At 42.0% G+C, this 26142-nt stretch overlaps 1 protein-coding gene across 2 annotated transcripts in view; it reads right to left on the reverse strand.

Moving 5' to 3' along the window:
* Positions 1 to 25815, reverse strand: part of FTSJ3 (FtsJ RNA 2'-O-methyltransferase 3) — a 51733-nt gene extending 25918 nt beyond the window's left edge. The window contains exons 1-18 of one of the 2 annotated variants that reach the window (XM_063434848.1): positions 25702 to 25815; positions 17337 to 17428; positions 15437 to 15542; positions 15289 to 15335; positions 15126 to 15205; positions 13833 to 13932; positions 13518 to 13712; positions 13293 to 13408; positions 13017 to 13121; positions 12770 to 12870; positions 12573 to 12659; positions 12223 to 12357; positions 11949 to 12084; positions 10955 to 11148; positions 10760 to 10877; positions 10268 to 10349; positions 8458 to 8656; positions 8258 to 8349 (exon numbers count right to left, since the gene is read on the reverse strand). In XM_063434848.1, coding sequence (XP_063290918.1) covers positions 8258 to 8349; positions 8458 to 8656; positions 10268 to 10349; positions 10760 to 10877; positions 10955 to 11148; positions 11949 to 12084; positions 12223 to 12357; positions 12573 to 12659; positions 12770 to 12870; positions 13017 to 13121; positions 13293 to 13408; positions 13518 to 13712; positions 13833 to 13932; positions 15126 to 15205; positions 15289 to 15335; positions 15437 to 15542; positions 17337 to 17403 — 1960 coding nt within the window. In that variant the 5' untranslated portion in view covers positions 17404 to 17428; positions 25702 to 25815. Of the gene's footprint in view, positions 1 to 8257; positions 8350 to 8457; positions 8660 to 10267; positions 10350 to 10759; positions 10878 to 10954; positions 11149 to 11948; positions 12085 to 12222; positions 12358 to 12572; positions 12660 to 12769; positions 12871 to 13016; positions 13122 to 13292; positions 13409 to 13517; positions 13713 to 13832; positions 13933 to 15125; positions 15206 to 15288; positions 15336 to 15436; positions 15543 to 17336; positions 17429 to 25701 lie in introns of both variants that reach the window. The other variant, XM_063434847.1, reaches the window with a different exon arrangement.
* Between the last annotated feature and the right edge of the window lie 327 nt (positions 25816 to 26142).

Below are 26142 nucleotides of genomic sequence, written 5' to 3' on the forward strand. Positions count from 1 at the left end.
GGATTCGCGCTCAAGATCCAGGGAATCGGATTCCTCATCATAATAGGTCACAATCTAAGCGATATAGGTAAGCCATCCTTTTTGGACAAAAAATGATATTGATATTATAAATAAATAAAAGAGTGGTAATGTACTAATGTTCACGTTTGGTGTATTGCAGTGATAAAAGTACAAAGACTTCAGGATCGTCCAAAGGGAAGTCGCCCAAAGGGACGCTGTGTATATCTTGTGATAACAGAGCCATAGAAGGGAAACGTCTCTGTTCGAATTGTCTCTCAGCAGCTGCTGGACCTTCTCAGTCAACACCGGACTTTAGGCAGCTTATCAAGCATGCAGTTGCCCGGGGCATCAGAGAGGTTGGTAAGACCCACAAGCGACCTAGATATTCTGAGCTGTCAGATTGGTCTCCTGATAACTCGGAGGATGAGTTTATGGATACAGCTTCGCTGAGAGACTTGGCTTTTTCCTCGGAGGAGGATGCTATGCCTGATCCTGACTTCCTGGTACCTGCGGAGGTGGATCATTTGATTGCTCGGGTCAGAGAAACCCTTACCTTGAAAGAACCCTCAGAGGAGGAACCCTCTACGTCTAACCGCTATTTCTCAGATCTTAGAAGGAAAAGAGCGGCTTTCCCTGTGCATACCACTATTAGTGACCTTATTAAAGAAGAATGGTCCAGGTCTGATAGGAGATCATCTGCAAAAGGGAAGTTCTCCAGGTTATACCCGTTTGATTCCAAAGATGCTGAAACATGGGATCTTCCACCCAAAGTTGATGCTGCGGTGGTTAGGCTAGCCAAGCGCACTACCCTGCCGGTGGATGATGCTGGCTCTTTCAGGGATCCAATGGATCGTAAGATGGAATACTACCTGTCTAAATCCTATGTAGCCTCAGGCACAAGTCTCCACCCTGCCGTTGCTCTCACGTCTGTTTCAAGAGCTATGAAGGTTTGGCTGCAGGAGCTGGAAGGGGACATCGAGAGTGGCAGAAGCCGTTCCTCTATTGTTGATGCCCTAAAGGATATGCGTCTAGCGATTGATTTCTCTTCGGAGGCCGCAGTGGATCTGGTGAGAAACCTTGCTAGAAATATGTCCTTCTCGGTTTCCTCCAGGCGGGCACTCTGGCTCAGATCTTGGGCGGCCAATGCTTCCTCCAAGAATAGTTTGTGTTCTCTGCCATTTCACGGGAATATGTTATTTGGCAAGAATTTGGATGAATGCATTAAGAGGGCGGCTGAAGGAAATAAAGCCTTTCTACCCCAAGAGAGGAAGTATAAAGGATCCTTTCGTGCCCGGAAAGAGTACCATTCCTTTCGTGACAGTAGGTCCTACAAGCCTGGTAGGGAATATTCCAGATTTCAACCGGGGAGAGGAGCCCCTTCTGGAAACAGAGGAGGCAGGTCACGCGGTTCATCTTCCTCTAAAAATCCGAGGAATCTATGACTACGTACTGCCCAAAACCGAAGGTGTCGGGGCTTGTCTTCTCCAGTATCTTCCGAGATGGACCGATTACACAAGCGACGTTTGGGTGCTGGATATTATTCGGAGAGGTTATAATAGATAAAAAGAATAAGACAGCGCTTATCCACCCAAGCTGTCATCAAAGAGCAGTGTGTCTGCTCTTATTTTGTAAGTACATTTTTTATTATTCTTATTCATATTGCCATACAGTGAGCACTATTGGCTGTTTCTTCTTTTTATCCCGAGAATTGAAAACCACTCACGGAGAGGAACCTGCCTTATATCCCATAAGCGGGGATTAAACCGCTGTACGCACTTCACTCCAGAGCTGGACATTAGCTCTGGTAAATGTGAGTTTTATACTATTACTTTTCACACCTATACCTGAATTTTACGTACTACACCATTGGTTGTTCCTTGTTCCTTTTTATCTTTCATACCAAGTGATACCACTATACAAGTAGAAGACCTCAACATCCAAGGACACTTGTAAGGACACAATAGCTGGACTAATTCTCTCCTTTTTTGTTTAACCATTGGATTTTATATTTGTGCGCAGCCTTTTTTACTGTATTTATTCGGAGAGGTTACCTGCTGGAATTCTTCAAGCATCCCCCCCAACAGGTCCTTTCACCTCACAAAGTGGCCAGGAGACAAGGAAAAGTGCATGGCCCTACAAAACTTCATCCTTTCCTTGCAGAAGGAGAAGGTCATCGTCAAAGTGCCAGCGGGCGAAAGAACTCAGGGGTTTTACTCCCACATCTTCTTAACAAGGAAATCCTCAGGGGGATGGAGACCCATTCTGGATCTACACAGGCTGAACAAGCATCTGCACATTCGCAGATTCAAAATGGAATCTCTGCAATCTATAATAAAGGTTGTGTCGCCCAACCAATGGATGCTGTCTATAGATCTATTAGACGCATATTTTCACGTTCCCATTGCCCAAATCCATCAGAAGTTTCTGAGGTTTGCTGTAGAAAAAGGTCATTTCCAGTTCAGGGCCCTCCCCTTTGGACTGAGCACAGCCCCAAGAACGTTTACAAAGGTCCTGATTGTTCTCATCGCAGAACTCAGAAAGCAGAACATTGCTATTTACCATTATTTGGACGACGTCTTGATCTTAGGAAACGTCTTGATCTTAGGATCTTAGGAAAGTGGATTCAGTGACATCCCAGGCTATTACCAGCATTCAGTTTCTGCAAGCTCACGGCTGGAAGATCAACACCAAGAAGAGCCACCTCCACCCAACGCAATCTATGGTTTACTTAGGTGCCCACTTCGAAACTCTGAAGGGCACTGTCCAGCTCTCATCAGTAAGAATACTGAAACTCAAGAGGTTATTGAGAAGAATGCTGAAATCCTCGGTTGCCCCTGCAAAGGCTGTAATGAGCCTCCTTGGTTCCATGTCCTCCACAATAGGTCTGACCAGATGGGCTCAGTGGAGAATGAGACCATTCCAAGCCAACTTCCTGAGTCAATTCTCGTCCGGAAACCTGTTCCAGCCCATCAAGCTTCCCCTGAATGTACGCCATTCTCTAATCTGGTGGCTAAACAGAAAACACCTATCCAAAGGTTTTCCATTAGGGGACATCGCATGGAGGACTGTGACAACGGATGCCAGCCAGTGGGGTTGGGGCGCTCATTATCTCCACAACTTTGCGCAGGAAGAATGGAATTTCAAGACGAGCAATGTTCATTCCAATCTGCTAGAACTTCTGGCTGTCCTCAAAGCTTTGAAGCACTTCTCGATATATCTCAAGGGTCAATGGGTGAAGATAAGGACGGACAACTCCACCGTAGTATCCTATGTCAATCGCCAAGGGGGTACCAGGAGCTGCAAGATGATGGAAATAATGAGTCACCTGATGTGGTGGGTTCAGAGAAACCTGGCGGGCATTATAGCCATCCATCTCCCAGGGAAACAGAATCAACTGGCGGATTTCCTCAGCAGATCCAGAATAGATCCAGGGGAATGGTGCCTATCTCACAGGGTATTCCGCATGATTGTGGGCATGTGGGGTCTCCCTCAAGTAGACCTTCTAGCCACTCGGGCCAACAGGAAGGTAGCCCTTTTCTTCACGAAGGAAGAAGACCACCGGGCACTGGGAAGGGATGCCTTATCAAGCCCCTGGAGGTTCAGACTGGGCTATGCGTTCCCCCCGTTTCCATTAATTCTACCACTCCTGAGGAAGTTGAGAACGGAGCAGGTGTCTCTCATCCTGATTGCGCCTTATTGGCCTCGGAGACCTTGGTTTCCTCTGCTTCTGAGTCTTTCGGTGGAACCTCCTCTCCCGCTCCCCAAAGATGCGGATCTTCTGTTCCAGGGTCCTGTAATGCATCCAGACCCTGTCTCTATCAACCTAATGGCTTGGAAACTGAAAGGAACCGGCTTTTGAACAGAGGATTCTCCCAGGCCGTTATTGATACTATGCTGAGGGCACGTAAGCATTCCACTTCAGCCACTTATTATAGAGTGTGGGAGGTTTTCTCCGACTGGGCCCTTCACAGAAATGTGGATGTTCAAGATCCTTCCTCCTCTAATATTTTGGATTTCCTGCAATCTGGCCTTACTAAAGGGCTGAGCTATAACAATCTCAAGGTACACGTTTCAGCCTTGTCCGCCCTGACCAGTCGTAGATGGGCACTGGACTCTGATGTCATCAGATTCATCAAAGGTGAAAACCTTCAGATGAAACCTCCTATTAAACCTTTTGTCCCATCCTGGAATCTCCCTCTGGTTCTGGATGCCATGAAGCTGAAACCTTTTGAACCATTTGATTCGGTTTCCCTACAGGTTCTCTCTATTAAGACTGCCTTGCTGGTTGCCCTGGCCTCTGGCAGGAGAGTTTCTGAGCTCAATGCCCTATCCATCAAGGAGCCTTTTACTATCTTTCACAAGGACAGAGTGGTCCTCCGTACGGTTCCTGTATTTCGACCTAAAGTCACCTCCTCCTTTCACATCAATGAGGATATTGGTCTTCCATCTCTGAGGTCGGACTCCCATGAAATGGGGAATTCTGCTGACCTGTCCTCTCTGGATCTAGTGAGATGCCTCCGGATGTATATTGATAGGACTTCTGCTTGGCGTTCTTCTGACAGTCTTTTCGTCCTTCATAGCGGCTGTAAAAAGGGCTCACAAGCTCCTAAATCTGCCATTAGCAGATGGATAGTAGCGGCTATCATTCTGGCTTATCAGTCCACCGGATATCCGGTCCCTGTGGGTCTTAAAGCCCATTCCACTAGGGCTCTCTCTTCTTCCTGGGCAGCCGCAGCTAATGTCTCTCCTGACTCATTTGTAAAGCAGCTACATGGTCTTCCTCTAACACTTTCATTAGGAGCTACCAAATTGATGTCAGAGCAGGGTTGTCTGATCAATTTGCTAAGTCAGTCCTGTCTGTATCCAATACCTGATTTCTGTGTCTTTCACTTGTTGTGGTGTTAATACACTTTGCATTTAAAAAATGTTGAGTCTGTGTCTCTTTCCCTCCCTGGTTTATTGCTTGGGTATTACCCAATGTTGTGCTGCCATGGATATGGCCAGGAAAATGGAAAATGTATTCATACTTACCGTAATTTTCTTTTCCTGGTTATATGCCATGGCAGCACAAGGGTCCCACCCGGGGCTATTGCTGGAACACGTGACTGGGGAAGGAGGAGCAGGAGGTGGTACTTATACGGCTTAATTATTATTCCTGTCCAATGGGGATAGGGAGGAGCTACCCAATGTTGTGCTGCCATGGCATATAACCAGGAAAAGAAAATTACGGTAAGTATGAATACATTTTCCAATATATATATATATATATTTTTTTATTTTTTTTTACACTTATTTAATTTATTTTAATTTTATTTCCAACCAGCAGGGGGACTGTCATTACAGTTAGTCCCCCTGCTGGCATTGCTGCAGCCAGCTATCCCGGTCATGTGATTGTGAGGTTCTCGCAAGGACCTCACTCTCACATGGCCCGGGGAGGGGGGGCTGAAGAGGACAGAGGTGCCGTGGGGGGCTCCCTGGGAGTCCCCCCAACCGCGATCGCCGGCGTGGGATCGCCGGTGACCGGGTAAGTAACAAAAAACCAGAGAGCGTACAATTACGCCCTGCGGCGTTTAGAGCCGCTTTTAAAGGACGTAATTGTACGCCCTCCGGTCTTAAGGGGTTAAAGAGTCTGAAATTACAATATTTCTGCTTGAAACACTGCACATTCAGCATTATCTGCACTTGTGTAAGGGGGGCTAGTTACTTCCTGGCACACGTGACTTTGCCAGCCCAGAAATCAGTTCACATAGCTCCCAGATATCAATTCTGTACAGATTTTTCATTTGTTGTAAGAGTGCATTGCACACTGGGAACAAAGGTAATAATCTTTCCCTCCCTCTTGCCTCCCTCCATTGCTTGTATTTTGTTTGTTTAATTAAAATTCCCTTCACCAATGAGAAGCCTGTGATAGGACCACACAAGGAACCTTGCTGATCGACGGAGGAGGGAGCTGAATTTGCCCATTGCAGGAAAGTTTAATCTTTGTTTCATATTTGGGGTGGCGAGGAGGGGAGGCAACAACAACTACTAGCAATTCCCTTTAATCTTTTGGATCAACAGCAAAAACAGATGTGAGAAAGGCTGAACTTGACAGATGCAGGTCTCTTTTCAGCTATGTAACTACAGGTGATACTCAAAAAATTGCCGTGCAAAAGTTAATTTATTTCAGTAATGCAACGTGAAAGGGGAAACCAACATATGAGATAGACTCATTACTTGCAAAGCAAGATAGTTCAAGCCGTGATTTGTCATAAGTGTAATGATTATGGCTTAAAGCTCATGAAAACCCCAAATCCACAATCTCAGTAAGTTAGAATATTACATGCAATCAATAAAACAAGGAGTGTACATAGAACAATATCGGACCTCTGAAAAGTATAAGCATGCATATGTACTTGGTTTGGGCCCCTTTTGCAGCAATTACTGCATCAATGGGGCGTGGCATGGAAGCTATCAGCCTGTGGCACTGCTGAGGTGTTATGGAAGACCAGGATGCTTCAATAGTGGCCTTCAGCTCTTCTGCATTGTTCGGTCTCATGTCTCATGGTTCAGGTCAGGCGACTGCTTTTGGCAGTGTGGGCAGGTGCCAAGTCCTGCTGGAAAATAAAGTCAGCATCCCCATAAAGCTTGTCTGCGGAAGGAAGCATGAAGTGCTCCAAAATCTCCTGGTAGACGGCTGCGGTGACCCTGGACTTAATAAAGCACAGTGGACCAACACCAGCAGATGACATGGCTCCCCAAATCAACACAGACTGTGGAAACTTCACATTCTTCCTTCAGACTCTAGATTATTGGTTTCCAAAAGAGATGCAAAAGTTGCTCTCATCAGATAAGAAGACTTTGGACCACTGAGCAACAGACCAGGTCTGTTTTTCTTTAGCCTAGGTAAGATGCTTCTGACATTGTTGTTCAGGAGCGGCTTGACAAGAGGAATACGACATCTGAAGCCCATGTCCAGGATCCGTCTGTGTGTGGTGACTCTTGATGCACTGACTCCAGCCTCAGTCCACTCCTTGTGAAAGTCCCCAACACTTTTGAATGGCCTTTTCCTGACAATCCTCTCCAGGCTGCAGTCATCCCTGCTGCTTGTGCACCTTTTTCTTCCACACTTTTCCCTTCCACATAACTATTAATGTGCTTTGATACAGCACTTTGGGAACATACAACTTCCTTCGCAATTACCTTTTGAGGCTTTCCCTCCTTATGGAGGGTGTCAATGATGGTTTTCTGCACAACTGTCAGGTCAGCAGTCTTCCCCATGATTGTGATTCCTACTGAACCAGACTGAGAGACCATTTAAAGGCTAAGAAACCCTTTGCAGGTGTTGTGGCTTACTTAGCTGATTAGAGTGGGACACTGTGAGCCTAGAATATTGCACCTTTTCACAATATTCTAATTTACTGAGATTGTGGATTTGGGGTTTTCATGAGCTGTAAGCCATAATCATGGCACTTATGACCAATCACAGCTTGAACTAGCTTGCTTTGCATGTAATGCGTCTATCTCATATATTAGTTTCCCCTTTTACGTTGCATTACTGAAATAAATGAACTTTTGCACGATATTCTAATTTTTCGAGTATCACCTGTATATAATTAATATACTACTTCTCCCACCCACCTTAATTTATTTTACCTTTTCTTCTTTGTGCCAAATCTGAATATCTGTACTGTCATTTTGCTTTCCTATGTCTACAGTTTGCCCTTTAGTGTGAGGGACTCACTACTGCCCCCCGATAAACTTAACTGGGGTATATCTACAAACTGCTTGTAATAACTTGTAACAACCTTAGCAAGCCCTCCCCTGTTTTCCACAGCTAAACATTCTGTGGCTGTTCCATCACAGACTTCCAAACGCAACTCAATGAGAAGTCTTTGCAGGGCAGGTGCTCAGTTATGCATAACTAAATAAAACAGAGGTTAATTAGGTGAACTAAAAAATGGGAAGGAGAAACAGAGGGATAAAAATAATTTAAAAACAAAACCTGCAGAGTGACAGTGCTGCTGAGTGGTGGTGGTTATGCTTCAAAAGTCACAGAATTGTGCAGATGTCCGCACTACTTTTAACTTTTAAAGATTTTGTGATTCCATCATATAGCACCTGCATACTTCCTGCACGAGGTAGATGAGTGGGACTGGTGACATAGGATATTGGAAGCTAAAATCTAACAGTGGTTGGTTCATCGTTAACATATTTGAAGTGATGTGAGTGAGAGGGCAAGTTGCAAGAAAGAATAAAACATTTACTATGCACAGACCTGGGCGTTCTATTGGAACTACTTCAAAGTCATCCGTCTCGTCCTCTTGCCCCTTTCTCTTCCCAAGCCTCCTTTTCATGGACTTAATGTCACTATAAGAGAAAACAAATGTATTCACTTTACTCAACTGCCACACTTCAGTCCATCCACGTCGGAAAACATTTTCAGAACATATTTTTTCCCCTTTTCTTTCATCTCACCTTTCATCCTCACTGCTGTCACTGTCTGATTCACTGAGATCCCCAGCTGCATTATCTACTGCTCCAGTCTCTATGGAGTTCTGTGGAAACTCTTTAGTTTCTTCTGAGTTCTTTGTGGAGTTCTGGACAGCTGCAATATCTTCGGTAGGTTGTTGTAGTTCCAGTTTCTTTTTTTCTTTGCTTTTTTTCTGTGGCTTATCTACTGTATAGGAGCAAGTGAGGAAGAATTAAAAGTATAATATATATATCTCCATAGATGATATATACACAGCTCAAAAAAAAAAAAAAAATAGAACACAAAAATAACATCCTAGATCTGAATTAATTGAATATTCTTCTGAAATACTTTGTTCTTTACATAGTTGAATGTGCTGACAACAAAATCACACAAAAAATAAAAAATGGAAATCAAATGTTTCAACTCATGGAGGTCTGGATTTGGAGTCACACTCAAAATTAAAAGTGGAAAAACAATCTACAGGCTGATCCAACTTTGATGTAAAGTCCTTAAAACAAGTAAAAATGAGGCTCAGTGTGTGGCCTCCACGTGCCTGTATTACCTCCCTACAACGCCTGTGCATGCTCCTGATGGGGTGGTGGATGGTCTCCTGAGGGATCTCCTCCCAGACCTGGACTAAAATCTGCCATCGCCTGGACAGTCTGTGGTGCAACGTGACGTTGGTGGATGGAGCGAGACATGATGTCCCAGATGTGCTCAATTGGATTCAGGTCTGGGAAACGGGCGGGCCAGTCCATGGCATCAATGCCTTTGTCTTGCAGGAACTGCTGACACACTCCAGCCACATAAGGTCTAGCATTGTCTTGCATTAGGAGGAACCCAGGGCCAACCGCACCAGCATATTATGGGTCTGAGGATCTGCTCTCTGTACCTAATGGCAGTCAGGCTACCTATAGCGAGCACGTGGAGGGCTGTGCATCCCCCAAAGAAATGCCCCCCCACACCATTACTGACCCACTGCCAAACCGGTCATGCTGGAGGATGTTGCAGGCAGCAGAACGTTCTCCACGGCGTCTCCAGATTCTGTCACGTCTGTCACATGTGCTCAGTGTGAACCTGCTTTCATCTGTGAAGAGCACAGGGCGCCAGTGGCGAATTTGCCAATCTTGGTGTTCTCTGGCAACTGTCAAACGTCCTGCACGGTGTTGGGCTGTAAGCACAACCCCCACCTGTGTCGGGCCCTCATAGAGTCAGTTTCTGACCGTTTGAGCAGACACATGCACATTTGTGGCCTGCTGGAGGTCATTTTGAAGGGCTCTGGCAGTGCTCCTCCTGTTCCTCCATGCACAAAGGTGGAGGTAGCGGTCCTGCTGCTGGGATGTTGCCCTCCTACGGCCCCCTCCACGTCTCCTGATGTACTGGCCTGTCTCCTGGTAGCGCCTCCATGCTCTGGACACTACGCTGAAAGACACCGCAAAAATTCTTGCCACAGCTCGCATTGATGTGCCATCCTGGATGAGCTGCACTACCTAAGCCACTTGTGTGGGTTGAAGACTCCGTTTCATGCTACCACTAGAGTGAAAGCACCGCCAGCATTCAAAAGTGACCAAAACATCAGCCAGGAAGCATAGGAACTGAGAAGTGGTCTGTGGTCACCACCTGCAGAACCACTCCTTTATTGGGGGTGTCTTGCTAATTGCCTATAATTTCAACCTGTTGTCTATCCCATTTGCACAACAGCATGTGAAATTGATTGTCACTCAGTGTTGCTTCCTAAATGGACAGTTTGATTTCACAGAATATATATTATATATACATACACACACATACAAAATGTATTTTGGTTTTCACCTTTACTGTTTTCTTGTAGCAACTGTGCCTGCCCAATTTCCAAATCTTCGTCAATGTCCAAATCCAATGAAGAAAAAATTCCCTACAAGAGAAGGATGTGAAATAATTTGCTGTAGCAAGACAATTGCAAAAGTCAAACCATTCCCCATAGTACATTCTATCCAGTCCAAAAATGCCAACATCTAAGGCTACCAGAGAGCAACAGGAAATCAGAACCCCTTACTCTGCCAGGGCACTAACATTTATATAATTATTTTTGACACTGCATTTCATGAAACAAAAGAGCAACCTATCATATAAACAATACATTCATTGTACATACTATTTTGTACAGTAAATTCCAAGTAGATAGATTTTATCTTAAACACTGAACCACACAAGTGCTGTACTTAAAAGATAGTATTCTGGAATATTTCAGATAGAACCAATGCTACAAAACAGCACAACCCAAAAAGGTCTAATGTAGAAATTAGTTATGACCCTAGGCCTTACCTTCCCAAACCACAGGTTTGTATCTCTCTGTTGACTTTCTGATTTTTCCTCCAAAGAAACAAGTAGAGGGTTCACTTCTTCTTTGTCATCAGGGGACTCATCAACAGAGGGAGGTTTCCTTGAAGTAGAGGAATTATTGAAGTGGAATAGTGAAAACAAACAAAATATGTGAAAATGTAAAAATTATAAGATTACCTTATAATCTTAGTTTCTTTTTCCAGCTCTCTTACTTCCTGAATGTCATCATCATCCAGGTCACTGGCAAGAGATACTTCATCTCCTTCCGAGCCCTCTTCTTCAGAGAGAAATATGTCTTCACTATTATGGGCTGGATCTGATATGAGAGAATCTGCAACGGACATGTCACCACGAGAAAGAGTCTGCAAAAGCTGCAAATGATTGTGAATTAAAAGTACGGAAGAGCCTGGACCTGAAAATCTTACCAAAATATACAATATACAAATAACAATATAACAAAGTAAAAGCACAATCTGGGAACACAACAGTCTTTACAAAAAAGTTGAGACAGGAGCATTCCCGCACAATTAACTTCTCATTCAACATCCACCCAATAGCTAAATTACATTGTTTGGCTAATAAGTACTAAAAGAAACGACAGCTATGGTGAAAGCAGTGATTAATTTATGAACCATTAACATATTCCACTTTGCTGAGAAGATTGCCCCATATTGTAACTGGCATAAGTGCATGCTTCCCTATTCTCCCGATTTTGGCAGGACAGTCAAACTTTCGTGTTCTTTCCTAACTTTCTGACTTAGTTCCCTGGTGTCCCGCTTTTGGGAACTGTCTCTAATAAGCACAGCACAAGGCCATCATTGGACATGCTTCCATTACGTTCAGGGCAATGTGACCCTGCAAAGAGCACTGAAACAGTGCTCCCTGCAGAGTCTACCCTCAGAGGGCTGACTTAAATGATTAACATGCAGCCTGGCGTATGTTCATGCCATGCTGCCCTGCCTGTAATTTGGGCAGACCCGTTTTTTTACAGGTAAAGCTAACTACATGATTGCATCACTGGTCCACCTCCTTTACCACCGTCCCACTGGCATCCTGATTCTCTGGAAGCCGGAGTTGGGAGGTATGCAAGTGTATGCCATAACAGGTGGCATTCATGTAGAAAAAGTCAGGGAAAACCATACAAAATAATTACATACATTCCAGTACTCACCTCGCTCTTGCCAATTGTACGCAGTGAAAACATGCCAGTTTCTCCCTCATCAGCAATGGAGACTCCTGGGAGATCCATTTTTAGTTCCACACGCTCCCTCTGACGGCGCTGAGCCTTTAGCAAACGTTTTTTCTTCCTTCAAGAGTGAAGACCATGGAAACATAGCATAGGGGTGAATTTTCACTTGCCAATATCTAGTGGGCGAGTAGAAACTTTGAGCCCTACCATTACACTGTTATCAGTAGCAAACACAATAGACATAAATATCACAGACCTTCTAAGTGTTGCAAGCTCATCCGCTTTCAATTCTGCAAGTTTCTTGTCAAGTTCCTCCTCTTCATCTTCCGGTTTATTCTCGACTACCTTTTGTGGGGCTTCCTTTTCATCCTCCTCCTCACCTGAGCTAAGCCTAGAAGGAAGAAAAAAAAAATAATAAAAAGAGCACAATGCTAAAAGTAATAGGTCAATAGCTATGATAGAATAGATGCGTAGAAATGCAGACTGGTACAAAAGAAAGCAGACACAGAAATTGTGTATTGCAGAAATCTGAAAAAGCAAGAGACCGAGATACAGAGTGTAAATTGTATTTAAAGGAATGACCAGTAAAATCACTGCTGCTCTTACTCTATTTCTTTCTCTGATGCTTTACTTCCCTCTTTCAACTTCCTGGCAAGAGATCTTCGTAACTTAGAACGCCAACTGAGGAGCAATCTGCAGAAAAGAAAATAGTGACAGTTAATAGTAGCTTTGTAATGAACATGTCTGAGTTAGTTCATCAGATGATTAACAATAATATTCCTTTTTTTTTTTAATAAAATTACCTTAGCTCTTTGCGCCCCAATACTTTGATGTCTCGACAGCATTCACGGATGTCATCACTTGTAGCTGGATGTTTCTCTAAAACTGGATCATCCAGAGTAATCTAAACAAAAATAGTTGGAGCATAAAGACTTATTCTGAAAATAAATGACCGGTTTCTGTCAAGTCGCACTTATTTTGTGACACTACACTGCATCATATATGTTTTCTATAGCAGTGTTTTTTTCGTGTGAACAAAATAAAGCTCACCTCACTGGTCTTTGACAAGAAGTCGACTGGGTTCTCTGCTCTCAGAAAGTTAATCAAAGATGCACGATGATAGAGTGTAAGGGAACCTTCAGCATAACCCTCTGCCTGAAAAGCAGAACAAAATTCATACATTAATCAAGCAACACAGTAACGAACTCACAAAGACCAAGAACTGCAAAACAGCTCACGAATCAATATAATTGCTAAAAAAAAACAAAAAAAAACACCGACATGTCTAACTTTATGTTATGTCCACAAACAAAAAAGAATGCAGACCTTTGGCTTCTTGTAAGAAACAAGCTGTGAGACAGTCTGTACTGGACCTTCCAAATCCTTAAAGGCAAATTTTGGATCAAAGAACCGGTTGTCTATTTTATCTGGAGCTAGAAATCCTGAAGAAAAGTAAAAAATAAAAAAAAATATGTAAGAGGTAAAGAAGTGTAAAGGATAGAAAAAGATGTACCATATGGAGAACAATAAATATTGCAACATCTGACATACCTTGACAAACCACAAATATTTCAGCACTCTCACTACGAGATGCCTGAGGCTTTGTTGAGCTCACTTTCTTGAAGAACTGTTGAAGGATCCAGAGTAGAGATTGATAATCAGAAGATCTGAATATTTTTGTGATGAACCAGCCACCCCTTGCGAGACAGTCACAGGCAAGTCGCAGTGCCATAAGTGACAAGTGCACTGAAACATTAAAATGAAGGGCATGATGACAAAATGTAATAATGGAAATAAAATACAAAAAATTAAAATGGAAGAGTACTTTTGCATAAGTTTGTGTCTTTTTCTTTGAGGAATACCCACCTTGGGAGAATGCATCATGTATCCAGTTAGCTCCAACATTGGGCGCTCCATCGTTGAGAACCACATCTGCCTTCCATGTCTGTAATTGTTTCCTAACTGCCTGTAAGAAATAAAATATGTTTTATATTAATGAGTATTGCAATGTAATCACATAGATACATTCTCAAACAGAGAATAAAACAATCTATTGCATTGTGCAATGGTAGCAAATATTTAGGTTGCATTTTAGATAGGAAAAGATGTGTGTTATCTTGTCAAGAGATTGCAAGTAACTTTTAGCGCAAATATGCTAAATTAGATTTTATGAAAATAGCAGCTACAACATTAAATGGTTTAATTCGCCCACAACCACACAGTAATGCAACAAATTTATATGTTCCACTATTTAAAAAAAAAAAAATTGCATTTAAGGTAGGTTTTTTTTTGCGGATGTCTAAATGCCACAGAAAAAGAGTAATCAAAAAATACAAATATAGTTTATATATTGAGTGTTTGTAGGGCTAAGCATTGTGAGATTCCTCAAGAATAAGAATAGTCAGTTTGAGCATGGTGTGAGTAAGTATGTGTATGCATGCACCAGCTCTCACATTGAGATATATGGAAACAAGCAGCCACAGTATCATTAATAGGAAGACAAAATAATAAAACAATGCCTTTTTTGTTTTTTTAATAAGCACTGTGTGCCTAACCTCTTGGAGAACAGATTTGTGAGTTACTCCCTTTACAGGTGGAGTTCTAAAGGATTCATTAAATACTTCTGTGCTAAGAGGGAGTCTCTTCAAACCCTGAACTCCAAAAGGTGGTTTAACAAGTTTAAACATTTTAAATTTTGGGGATTTTGTTCGCCTTTTATTTTTCTTCAGATTAACTACAGTTAATATTTTTATCATCTTATGTGAACAGATCAGTGAAGCTGTATCCCATTTTCTACACATGAATTCTTTCTAGTTTTGTGGGTAAAACAGGATATAGCACAGATTATTTACAGAGCACCAGATGTGTTAAACACCCCCCCACCCCCCCCAAAAAAACAACAACACTTAGGAGAGGAGTAATGGCATACTGTAAACCAAGTGAGAGGATGGCATAGCTGGGAGCTTCTCTAAATATGAAGTCATTTTGATGTTTATTTTGTGGGAGAAAGCATGACCATCTAGAAAATAGAATAGTTCTAAAAATCTAAAATAGAAGGCACCAGTGCAGGGTTTAAATTACAAACTATAAAATAGAAAAAAAAAAACATCAGTCACTTGAATATTTTGGGATTTTTTTCACATGCTGACAAATGCTCACCTGTCTGCAAGATTCACTGGTTATATCATCCTGCAAGGTAACCACGTTGGGAATTGGCTTAATTGGAACAATATCCACTCCTAGCAGAAAAAAACAAACAAAAACACTGCATAAGATGTTGCTTCTTTACCAAAACAAATCGTAAATAGGTTTAGTCACTCACCTATAATAAGACTTGAGACTGGCATAAACTTTGAAGCAACCTGGAGCCTGAAACAGAGAAAGACCAGGCAAAAGGCAACACATTATGTTATGCATCCATTTTAGAGCAATGAAGTGATACACTGAGCGACAATTAAACACTTGCTTACCAGCCCCCTGGAGCAGCACAAAGATCTACAAGTGCACGGGCTCTCTGTAGAAACTGAAATTTTCTGTTAAGTTGGATGAGTTTAAAGGCTGATCGGGAGCGGTATCCTAGGAAGTACAGGAAATAATTATTCAGTATATTTTAACTCCTAACTATTTCAGACATTGTTCTCTATATCTTTCTACCTAAACTTCTTCGTTACCATTCCATTGATGCCATTTCTGTTGCTTAATTAATCAGTGTTAATTTTGTCGACTAACAATTTTAGTCAAATTGTAGTCTACTAAAATTTTTTAGATTTAGCCAACTAAAACTAGACTAAAACAAACATAGAAACATAGAATGTGACGGCAGATAAGAACCATTCGGCCCATCTAGTCTGCCCAGTTTTCTAAATACTTTCATTAGTCCCTGGCATTATCTTATAGTTAGGATAGCCTTATGCCTATCCCACGCATGCTTAAACTCCTTTACTGTGTCAACCTCTACCACTTCAGCTGGAAGGCTATTCCATGCATCCACTACCCTCTCAGTAAAGTAATACTTCCTGATATTATTTTTAAACCTTTGTCCTTCTAATTTAAGACTATGTCCTCTGGTTGTGGTAGTTTTTCTTCTTTTAAATATAGTCTCCTCCTTTACTGTGTTGATTCCCTTTATGTATTTAAATGTTTCTATCATATCCCCCCTGTCTCGTCTTTCCACCAAGCTATACATGTTAAGATCCTTTAACCTTTCCTGATAGAAACATAGAATGAATTCAGATGACTAAAACTAAATTAAAATGTGCTGCCAAAATTAACACTGCTACAGATAAAGTATGAAGCAATGGTGTACTTGTGTTCTATCACTTTATAGAGCAGGGCTTGACACATTTGCTTTGAATCTAGGAGCCAGTTTTTGATTTTTTTTTTTTTAACTACCAAATATTTTCAAGGACAAAAATACAATTCTTGAAGGGACACTATAGTGACCAGAAACATGAAAGCTTAATGCAGTGGTTTTGGTGTCTATAGCCCATCCATGCAGGCTTTTACATTGCTGCCTGATAACATCTCTAGTGGCACTCACTCATACCTCCTTTAGAGGTGCTTCCTATCTCAGTGTGCAGCATCTCCTCGCTTTGCGCTGAACATACGGAGTAAGGAGATGGTGATTCAATGCATCTCTATGAGGATATGCTGATTGGAGCTGCACTGCATTTTGCCACGCATGACGTAATAGCCTCCCAAAGTTTTTCTATGATTGGCTGAGATCATCGGAGCAGTGTAGGGGAAAAAAGGTGAGAAAAAAAAAACAACACCTTTCCCATGCAATCAGAGGGGTGCGATAACCTAAAACGCACACTCACTGACAGAGTCCAACCAGCCTTACTACCTTTGGGAAAATTGGAATGGATCTTTTCCTTGGGATCCAGAGGTGCTGCTGTGATTCTGTAACTTTCCTGCTCTGCTCCCTAACACATTGTTTAATGATGCCGGAATCAAAGTGACATCATATTCCGGCTACCAGCTAGTGCGCGAGGGAGCAGAGCAAAAAAATGACAGCTCCCTTGCAGCTCGACTCCATTCTCCCTCAGCCAGCCACCCCAGTTGAACAGGCTGGAAAAAAAAAAAAAAAAAAGCCACTCAGACGCCACTAAAAATTCCTAGTTGTCATGGTGACCTGGGATTTGTCGAGCCCTGATGTAGAGTGCATTTAAAGCGGGCCACAAGTCCTTGCCAGATACAGTCTGGAGGTGTTTAAAATTTATTTATGCTTTAACCTTAAATGCTACATGTTTTTAATAAAGAGATGCCTTTGAGTTCTAAATACAAATTTCATCAAATATCAGAAATATCATTATTAAACATGCATTTGTGAAATACTACTAACTGGTGTCACGTAAGTCTCTTGCTTACCTGTCTCTTTTGCCAAATGATAGAATTTGTCCTTCCGACTTTTCCCCACTTTTCCTTTCTTGCCCATCTTGAAAAATCAAATACTAGAAGTCCTAATACATAAATTGATAAATACATATTTATTACTGTTATTATTTATAAAGTGGCAATAAATTCCACAGTGCTGTACAATGGGTTGACTAACAGACATTTTTAACCAGACGGGTTGGACACATAGGAACAGAGGGGTTGAGAGCCCTGCTCAATGAGCTTACATGCTAGAGGGAGTGGGGTATAGTGACACAAAAGGTATGGGTAGGGTAGAAAAGTATGTTGCTAGGATAGTATTCACTGAGGGTTTAGTGTTTTGTTTTGACAATTGCAGGAGAGGAATCATGGTGCAGGGAAGGAAAACTGTTGACAGTTGAATTGATATTCTTTCCCGAAGAAGTACGTTTTCAAAGATTTTTTTTTAAAGGAGTTGAAACTGGGTGATAATCTGAGAGGAAGGGAGTTCCATAGGAATAGTCCAGCCCTAGAGAAGTCTTTAAGGCAAGCATCAGAGGTAGGAGTACGAATAGAGGTTAGACATAGGTCTTCGGCAGAGCTTAGGGGCTTAGACGGGACATATTTGTATATTAGTGGTAGGTCAGAGCAACATTGTGTAGAGATTTGTAAGCAAGTACCAGGATCTTATATTGAGCCTTTTATCTTACAGGAAGCCAATGTTAGGACTGACAGAGGGGGGAAAGCATGAGAGGTGCAGGAGGACAGGAAATTGAGAGGACAGCAGCATGGACAAGCACATTAGCCATATCAGGGGTTAAAAGGGGGCGGACGCGGCAGGATTTGGCAATTGATTGGACATGAGGGGTGAAGAAGAGGTCTGAGTCAAAGAGAACACCTTGACAGCGTGCCTGTGAGGTAGAACTGATGGTAGTGTCATTGACTTGGAGGGAAACAGACAAGGTAGTAGCAACACTTGAGGGAGGGAAGACCAGAAGTTCTGTTTTGGACAGGTTAAGTTTAAGGAAATGAGCAGCCCTCCAGTTGGAAATAGAAATAAAAGAAGCTGTTGATGATCAACAGTGTTGGAATCACTTTGCTAACAATACATTTCACTATTTTCCAATGTAAAATAGAATCATTTAGTCAATTTTAGTCATATCCCCCAACCCATTACAACCTATCAGCTGAAAACATTGCCATTCATTGCAGGAACTTCAATGTTTTTACTGCAGGGTTATTCAGCTTCTGCCAAAATAGTGAACAAAAAAATATCCACATTTTCTACCAGGTGGTCTCAGATAGACCATCAGATTGACACAGAACATAATTTTGCTGCACATGCGCACTAGCCTCCCAATGTGGGCATGCATTGGATTGACCAAGATCATCAGTCTTGATGATCACAGCCAAAGAGGTGGTGCGGCACACCAGAGACAAATGTTGCAAGGGAGAAAAGGTAAGTGAATTCACCATTTTAACCCTGGCAACGGAGGCCCAGTTACTTAACCCCTTAAGGACACATGACATGTGTGACATGTCATAATTCCCTTTTATTCCAGAAGTTTGGTCCTTAAGGGGTTAAACAGTGACTAGAGCACTATAGCATTAGGAATAAATATTTGTATTCCTAATGCTATAGTGTTCCTTATATGAATGTTTGTTTTAATCAGTGATTTTATTTTTGCATTTGGGCATTTAAGTATTTTCAATGTCTTTAGGAACAGTCTAGCTTGTATTCTGTAATCCAGTTAACATTTGGAAAAGTAGATTTCTTTTAACAGTATTTGCAAATTGAGTTATTTATTTGAGTGAAAATTCAAAGTTGATTTTAATTTTAAAGTCAAAATAGCCTAATAGTCAGCTATGGTTAAAATATGGCTACTTGGTCCTTAAAATTTAAATGTAATTTTAATTATACCTTGAATAAAAAACTATGCGACGGGGTAGGTGTTTCATCAAAGCACACCATTAGCAAGATGAAAGTGAACATTTAGATAAAATTATTGAAGAAAAACTAATGCCGTTAAAATATGATTTAATTTTCAGGAATTTAAAAAATGTTCCATCATAGAGTAACTCTTGCTGTGGTTGTCCAACAACCTGCCCCATCCATTAAAAGAAAAAAAAAATTTAACAAACAAAAACACATCATAGAGAATTATCATTTTTCCAGCGCAGAGGACAAATTCTCCCTGCAACCCAATCCTCCATTCCTTATGGCGTTCCCCTTCCCAGAGGGGGAGACAGGACAGGCTGATGGGGAGGACATTGGCAGCACGGGAAGGGGTGCAAGCTATTGGTTATCTGGCACCAGCAATAAACCAAATGTGTACAGGATTCGCATTAGCTACCTGGAACTCTTGTTTCGTTCTGGCTATTGATTTCTTAATGATGCAGCCTGAGGTGAAGATGCACTAACAGAGGGCCAACACATTATTTACCATTGTAAAATAACATTCCATACATTTCTTTTCTTTTTTTTTTTTTTTTTTAAGTTTTCTGCAAAAAATAAATAAATACATGATTTTCCACAAGCTTTCCTCCCCCCCCTCCCCACCCCCCAAGTGACTTTCCAATGCTAGTCGAGAGCACCCAGAGGAATTGATTCCTGCCTGGAAGAAGTAGTGGTCAGAAGATTTGACAAATGCCTGTTCAATGGGTAGAGTACAAGACCTTACACTGAGGAATTGTGTAGGTGGCCTTCTGGTGCCAGCAGAAATGGACATACAATGTAGGACAGCTCTACCCTGTTCATTATAATAGGCGACAAGTGTACAGCAGTCCACTGTGCAGCTGCAGTCTAGTATTGACATGGTGCCAGGATTAGAGAAGTTGTTTCCCCAAAAGCATGGCTTCTATTTTAGCCTGCAAATTGTCTAGGCGGGAAGCAAAAACTTAGTGAGCTGTACCAGTGAAAGAGCGTTTAATAGCCCAATCTGCAATCACTCCTGATGAATGTGCCCACTGAATTAAAAAAATGGAAAGATGGGGTGGTCCACCTTACATGAGGTGAACCCTGTATAAGTACACACTACCCATAGCTGAAATTTACCTTGACTAGGTCAGGCAGTTGGGAGATGGAAGTGGGCACCATGAATGACTTCTCTGCTGATGCACTTATGGGAAATGACCTGATAAAACATACCTCAGCTGTTGCAGAACTTGAAAATTAGGTTGTGTCATCACAAGTTGAATGTTTTGCTGTTGGAGGCTAGCTTTCTTAAATAACACAGTTTTAGTATACTTGCCCCACCGAGCACAAGTGTTATTTGGGATACATGGTGACAGAATATGCGGACCTGTGTGCTGAGTTTACTCACATTGTCCTATAAATCAAACAAGCCTTTGTTAAAAAAAATAAAAAAAAGCACCCAGAGGAATGGATCCCTGCTGGAAGGTGTAGTCAGAATTGGTGATATTGGTCTGTTCAGCGGGTAGAGGATAAGACATTACCCTGAAGAATTGTGGTGGTGGTGCCAACAGAAAAGAGAAGTAGAACATAGGACAGATCTAAGTATTGCTTAAGAGTAATAATTGTTTAGCAAGACTGCTAGGTGATGTAAGGTCTATGGATTTACCCAGATACATGCGGTAAATTTAGCAGATTTCCTACAAAGTAGTTAACAAAAGTTCCCTGATGACCGTGTCAGTATTCAAAACAAAAGAGGCAAGTGTTGACAGCTAGCAGAGTGATTTATCACTTTTCATAAAAAGGAAGCCTGAAGCTACAATGATCTACAAACATCTAACAATTAAAGCCTCCAGTTGCAAAGTATCATTTAAACATGTGCCAGATTCAGAATGACAAGCACCATTAGATTTTTGTAATTTCATTGTGTGAAAAAACAAAAATTGATAGGCTTTTTCATTTAAAAAAAATAAAAATAAAAAAAAACCAATGGTATGGTTTCAGAATACTAGCAACTTGCTAGATAGGATAAATGTTGTGGGAGCTCCAGTGCCCCAGAGTATCTATAGGCAGCTATCATCCTTACTCAGCTGAGTGTTATGCATACAGACGAAAAGATGATACGTTGAACATAAAGATAACCATATAGTTTTCAATGCTCATGCCTTATCCGTCAATTTCGGAGAGACCTTCTCCATTCATATACCGTATATACTCGAGTATAAGCCGAGTTTTTCAGTACATTTTTTGTGCTGAAAAACCCCAACTCGGCTTATACTCGAGTCAGAGTCTGTATTATGGCAATTTGCATTGCCATAATACAGACTGGGGCTGTGGGGGCTGCAGAGAGCGTTACTTACCTTTCCTGCAGCTCCTGTCAGCTCTCTCCTCCTCCGCCGGTCCGTTTAGCTCTTCTGTCAGCTCACAGTGTAAATCTCGCGAGAGCCGCGGCTCTCGCGAGATTTACACTGGGAGCTGACCGAGGTGCTGAATGGACCGGCGGAGGAGGAGAGAGCTGACAGGAGCTGCAGGAAAGGTAAGTAACATCTCTCTGCAGCCCCCACAGCCCCCTCCTACACAGTGCCCATCCACTGAATCACCAGGGAAGGAGAGCCCCCCTCCCTGGCCAGCTAGCAAGCAGGGAGGGGGGACGAAAAAATGTATATATATATATTAATAATAATAATAAAAAAAAAATAATAATAAAATAAATAAAAAAATGTAATGAAACAAAAAAAAATATTAAAATATTTAAAAAATAAAAATGCCCACCCCCCACCAAGGCTCTGCATCACACTCTGCATTACACACACACACACACTGCATTCTCATACACACACACTGCAAATAAATATTCATTAATGTAATTTTTTTAGGATCTAATTTTATTTAGAAATTTACCAGCAGCTGCTGCATTTCCCACCCTAGTCTTATACTCGAGTCAATAAGTTTTCCCAGTTTTTTGGGGTAAAATTAGGGGCCTCGGCTTATATTCGGGTCGGCTTATACTAGAGTATATACGGTAAGTAATTTCTATACTAATTGTATGTACTTTGCCGGATTAGGTTTTAAATTATGCACAATCTCTTGAACGACATGTACCAATTGGAATGTATACCGTTACTCGATAGTCTTTTTGCTGTGACTCCATATGTCTGATTCAATAAAAAGAAATATATATATATATATATATCTTTTCCAATAGTGATGACTGCACTCCTCGGACTTGTTGTAAAATCAAATGCTGCTTTATTAGATATACATTAAAAAGATCGACGTTTCAGCCCCAACCTGGGCTTTCCTCAGGATCAAAAATTACACATGGAAATGGATACAACCTATCACACGGAGCAGGCAGATGGATACAACCTATGAAACCATGACCATCTTAAATAATTTGGTTTCAGAAGAATTCACCATATCCCCTATATCTGACATTCTGAACACTTCGTGTAACATTATTTTATCATCATCGGTCATGGTTTCTTTAGTGTTTTTGCGTGTACATACACATCATATTTTGCTGAAATTATCTTAATCTTGCACCATGGTAACAATTAAAAAACTGCAATTTGTGTTTAGCTACATCTCACAAATACAGACGTATATCCCATAGCTTTTAAGCTGTGCCAGATTTATGGAAATATATAGATCTATTTATTAAAGTGATTATTCCGCAAGGACACTTTGGGTGCAGGCTTCCTGATTTCAACTTCCTCACAATTCATATCAATTTGGATGGCACTGATAAAATGTGTGAGTGCTGCCCATGCACTCAGCAGTTTATGCTTGCAATTCAAAATTTGTATAGATCATTAAGATGAAAAACTTTCTTTATCACATTGATGGCATAAGAGCTCCCAAAGTCTCCTTGCACCACAACCACTAATAAAATATGGTTTATTATGGTTCTCAGTTGATCCTTTAACCTCCTCAGTGCAAGGAATTACTCTGAGTGGTCACACGCAGTGCATCTGGCATTCACAGGATAACACTGTCATCCTCTGCATTCTTGCCTTTCTGAGGTGAAATGGGAAGAAACAAGATTAAACATCTCTTATTACATTATAGCACACAGTACCTAATGACATCACGTGACAGGGACATGCCAAATGGCGCATTTTATTTTATGTATTTGTGTATGTGGAGGACACTGTTTTCAATTGGCCAATATCCAACTTCCATCACCACCTTCAGTAGCTAGGGTGCCCTTGTTTGAAACGGCAGATTGCGTCCTGTCCCCCTAAGTTGCTCTTTGGAATCTGCCCTTCAAATGAGGGGTCAGGTGTCCTCATAGGGTGCAGGTGATAACCATCCCAAAAACTTCTCACACTCCATCAGGACAGTATTTAATAAATGAGGAACTGTCAACCCCACATAAAACACAAAAATAAAATAAAAAATTAACTGACTTTGCAGTGTGGGATTTCACCTTATTTCCAGCACCAACCAGGTTTGCCGGCGCTGGCTCCGCCACCTTTGTAACATCAAAATGGTCGCTTTTTAGCCAATACAATGCTTTCTTCAAAGGGAAAGCATTGGATTGGCTAAACTCGGCATGGGGCGGGGCCAAACGTTGTTTTAGCCAATCAGGACCTACTCATAGAGATGCATTGAATCAATGCATCTCTATAAGGAAAATTCAGCGTCTCCGTGCACAGCGTGGGGACGCTGAACGGCGGGACTGCTTACTGTGCAGCCCTGAGCCAGGAAGCCCCTCCAGTGGCCATCTGAGTGGCCACTTGGAGGTGTCCCTAGAGGCAATGTAAACACTGTGAAAATGCCTAGAGGGAGCTATTATAATCACCAAAACAACTACATTAAGCTGTAGTTGTTCTGGTGACTAGAGAGTCCCTTTAAGTCATCTTGTGCAATGATAGAAAAGAAACTGACCTGTTTGCTTACAGGACTGATCGGACCCTCAAGGGGCATTCACAGATATATGTGCATATGAACAGTGTTTTACGATTCTACGGTCATCTTTGACAACTGGTGTGTTACTGTGGACCACAATGACTTATCTGAGGTCAGAAGAATATAGAGTTAACAGACCACCAGACCATTCAGAATATGACATACAGGGTTATTTACTGAAGTTGGAATTGTCAAGTACTCAAAGGACCACTCTAGGCACCCAGACCACTTCAGCTTAATGAAGTGGTCTGCGTGCCAGGTCCAGCTAGGGTTAACCCATTTTTTTTTATAAAGAGAAACTGCTATGTTTATAAATGGGTTAATCCAGCCCTCAAATCCTCTAGTGGCTGTCTCACTGACAGCCGCTAAAGGCGCTTGCGTGATTCTCACTGTGAAAATCACAGTGAGAGCACGCAAGCGTCCATTGGAAAGCATTGATAATGCTTTCCTATGAAACCGGCTGAATGCGCGCGCAGCTCTTGCCGCGCGTGCGCATTCAGCCGAATGGGAGGAGAGGAGGAGGATTGGAGGAGAAGAGCTCCCCGCCCGGCGCTGGAGAAAGGTAAGTTTTAACCCCTTTCCTCTCCCCAGAGCCCGGCGGGAGGGGGTCCCTGAGGGTGGGGGCACCCTCAGGGCACTATAGTGCCAGGAAAACGAGTATGTTTTCCTGGCACTATAGTGGTCCTTCAAAGTAAATTTCAAATTAGAGGCCAGAGTAGCCAAACGGGATCTCTCCCACCATATTTTTTTCCACAAATTGTAACAAAATAAAGTTTTGTTTTTTTTTACTTACTTCCCCTCCTCCCGCAACGTCATGGAAAAGGCATGGTGTCTCCACAATGGTCCAATCTTACTCATAGAGGAACACTAGGGATCTGAGGTGCATTTGCGGTGAGTGTTACTAACACATTCAAGCTTCCCCTAGGAAAGCATTGAATCAATGATATCCTATAGGGGCTTCCATGTCACATAACCAAGTTCTACTGTCAGAAGTGCCTCTTATGTCTGTTAAGAAAGTATTCCTGGCACTTATAGTATCTCTTTCAGGCCAGAGTAGCTCATCTGAAAGCATAACTGAGATTTTTTTCCAGCTCTGCTATTAATTTTATGACCTTAAATTTGAGTCACCCTGAATTCAAACAGTGGTGAATAACCCTGCTAAAGACTCCTCTGCCAACGTAAAACAACTACTTTGTTTATTTTGCGCTGCTCGTCTGACTTCGTGATCATACCTGGTTTCATTTAAACAATCTCTATATTCATTTGTAACTCAAATTGTAAACCAATATGGCAGTTCTAAGGTTGGGTAGACATACACATAGTTATGAGAAAGTGCTAAACATCATACAATTCGGCCTGAGCTGAACGATATTTAACACTTTCTCATAACGATATGTGGCCATTTCACACGTTATGAAAATATGTCGGGAATGCGTTGTGTTTTGTATCTGCAGTTGTAGAAAAATAATGCCGTTTAATGGATCAAACATTAATTAAGCAGAAGTGAGAAAACTAAACGGACTTTCGAAACTTTAAAGCAAGAGCTGTACTTACCTCACTGCTGATAACTATCTCACGTGGATGTTCTATCGACGCGCAGTAATGGAGGCTTTTCCGGGAAGTCGCTTTCGAAATACGTCATTACTATAGAACACTCAAAATTTCTCTACCCCGTAAAAATTCCCTACCTCGTCACTTCCGGTGTTCTATCAAAAAACCCTACCCCGTGAAAATTCCCTACCCTCGTCACTTCCGGTGACGCAGCCGCACCGGAAGTGACCCTCATCCAATGGAGGAGGAGGGTGTGCGCCACCGCGCAGGCGCACAACAACTAGGCTAGGAAGGGATTTTTCACGGGGTAGGGGAAATTAACGCCACAGTGCGCACGCGCGGCAAAGTACTCCCGTCGGAGGTACAGCGCGCGTGCGCACTAGTGGCAAGGGAGAGAGGCTTTAATCCGACGATCAGAGTTCGCGCGTGCGCAGTATAGGGGTA

This window comes from Pelobates fuscus, chromosome 10 (assembly GCF_036172605.1).
Source record: "Pelobates fuscus isolate aPelFus1 chromosome 10, aPelFus1.pri, whole genome shotgun sequence".
In the NCBI taxonomy this organism is placed as follows: Eukaryota; Metazoa; Chordata; class Amphibia; order Anura; family Pelobatidae; genus Pelobates; species Pelobates fuscus.